General features: G+C 57.8%; 1 protein-coding gene across 1 annotated transcript in view; it reads right to left on the minus strand.

Moving 5' to 3' along the window:
• The window catches only part of LOC113217762 (uncharacterized), a 54,437-nt gene extending 54,197 nt beyond the window's left edge, over positions 1–240 (minus strand). The window contains exon 1 of the mRNA XM_052266017.1: positions 156–240. Coding sequence (XP_052121977.1) covers positions 156–240 — 85 coding nt within the window. The remainder of the gene's footprint in view (positions 1–155) is intronic.
• Between the last annotated feature and the right edge of the window lie 1,398 nt (positions 241–1,638).

Genomic DNA, 1,638 nt, shown 5'->3' on the forward strand with positions numbered 1-1,638 from the left:
GTAGGCAACCGACAGTGCATCCCCCCCCCCCTGTCAGACGGACCTTAATCCGCCACTGTAAAACAGTAGCTAGTCATTGTCATGTATACAATGAAATAATAGTAAAACTTCGTGAGAATTTGATGACAAAACATCGTTGAAAATGCTTTGTTTACGTTCTGTTAGAGCTAAGGAAACTTCTACACCAGAAGCAACACATACATGTAATTGACCAAAAAAGCAAGTATTTGGGTGCGACATGTCTGGGTACCAATAATCACTGTTTCAAACTTCTTTTTGACAAAATGACAGGGTGCGAGTTGTCGTAGGTACGAAAACGGCCGGGGGGAGTTACCCTGTTACCGTCTGAAAGTATGGACTCCTCCACGACACTAGGTCAGAAACGGGACTATCAGTCCAATCGGAATGCGCAACCCTCGCGCCAAGGAGACAAACGAGTCGCAGTGTAGGCGGTAGGTCCTAAGGCCTAAGGCGCCCCCCGGCTGGGGCTGCGCGGGCGGCTTTAGGAACGGTCGCCTGAAATATTGGCTCATTCCGCGGCGCGCCGTGCGGCGGCGGCGCCTCAAACGTACGGCCTGCCGAGGTGGGGGCCCGCAGCCCCGGCCCGGCCCCGGCCCGGCATGAATATGGAATCAACGCATACTTCAGGGCAGATGGAATGGAACTCGTAATCCGGTACCGCGCCCCGGCAGTGCCACGGCAGCCGGGGCACACCGCGTGCCGGGGCGCGGCGCGGTGGCGGGCCGCGGGGAAATTCCTCTGCCGCAACGGGACGGGGGCAGGGGCGGCAGCGGGACTGCGTGGAGCCGGCGGCAGTGGCGGCGGCGGCGGGAGAGGGCGGCAGGCAGTCCCTCTCCAACCCTTGGCCTTCTGTTTGCCGTCATGAAACTTTCGGTGGGACGGAACGGCGGCGGCGGGGCGATTCTCTGCCGACGCTGCGCTGCAGTGGTGTGGTGGTGGTGGTGGTGGTGGTGGTGGTACCCACCTGCCTGCCTTGCCTTGCCTGGTCACGGCTGGCCTGTCGGTAGTCAAAATACGGAATGAGGGGACGAGTGGGGCGTAAAGTCCGGCGGCGGCGTGTACTGCCCGGCGCTGCGGTACGCAGGAACCTTGACTATGTAAAGCGCAAAGCAAAAATAAGGGTCGTCCAGAAAGTACCGGGTGTAACTGTGGGTGCGCAGCAGTGTTGCGGGTTTGCCTACTCTTTGCACCCGTAAGGGGCCATCGCCCCTGCGGCCATATTGAGAATGTAATCCCGCAACATTGCTACGTATTCACAGTTACACCCGGTACGTCCGTTTTTCCGAGATTCATTTGTTAGATTACAGGAGCTCGACGACCGCGAGACCGCGAGACCCAGTGTAGGCCATACCGCCGTGCAGGCATGCATTGCAGGCAATGCTTTGCCTTCCTACCAGGAGCTGTAAAAGCATTGTCCAGGTACCTCCGTGAAGCTGGCCCTACCCATTGCCGTACTAATTCTGCCGATAGTACGGAGGTTGTATTCCTTGAACTTAGCAGGTTCCTTATACAGGCAAATGACGAATGAACTTTCTGGGCGATCCGCGCGGCGATCCCAAAGCACACTGCTTGTACCTTAGGGAGGCTCAGCCCAGCGTAATGGAGGAGGTGGAGAGA

Source organism: Frankliniella occidentalis, unplaced genomic scaffold, assembly GCF_000697945.3.
Source record: "Frankliniella occidentalis isolate FOCC.00 unplaced genomic scaffold, Focc_3.1 Scaffold34, whole genome shotgun sequence".
In the NCBI taxonomy this organism is placed as follows: Eukaryota; Metazoa; Arthropoda; class Insecta; order Thysanoptera; family Thripidae; genus Frankliniella; species Frankliniella occidentalis.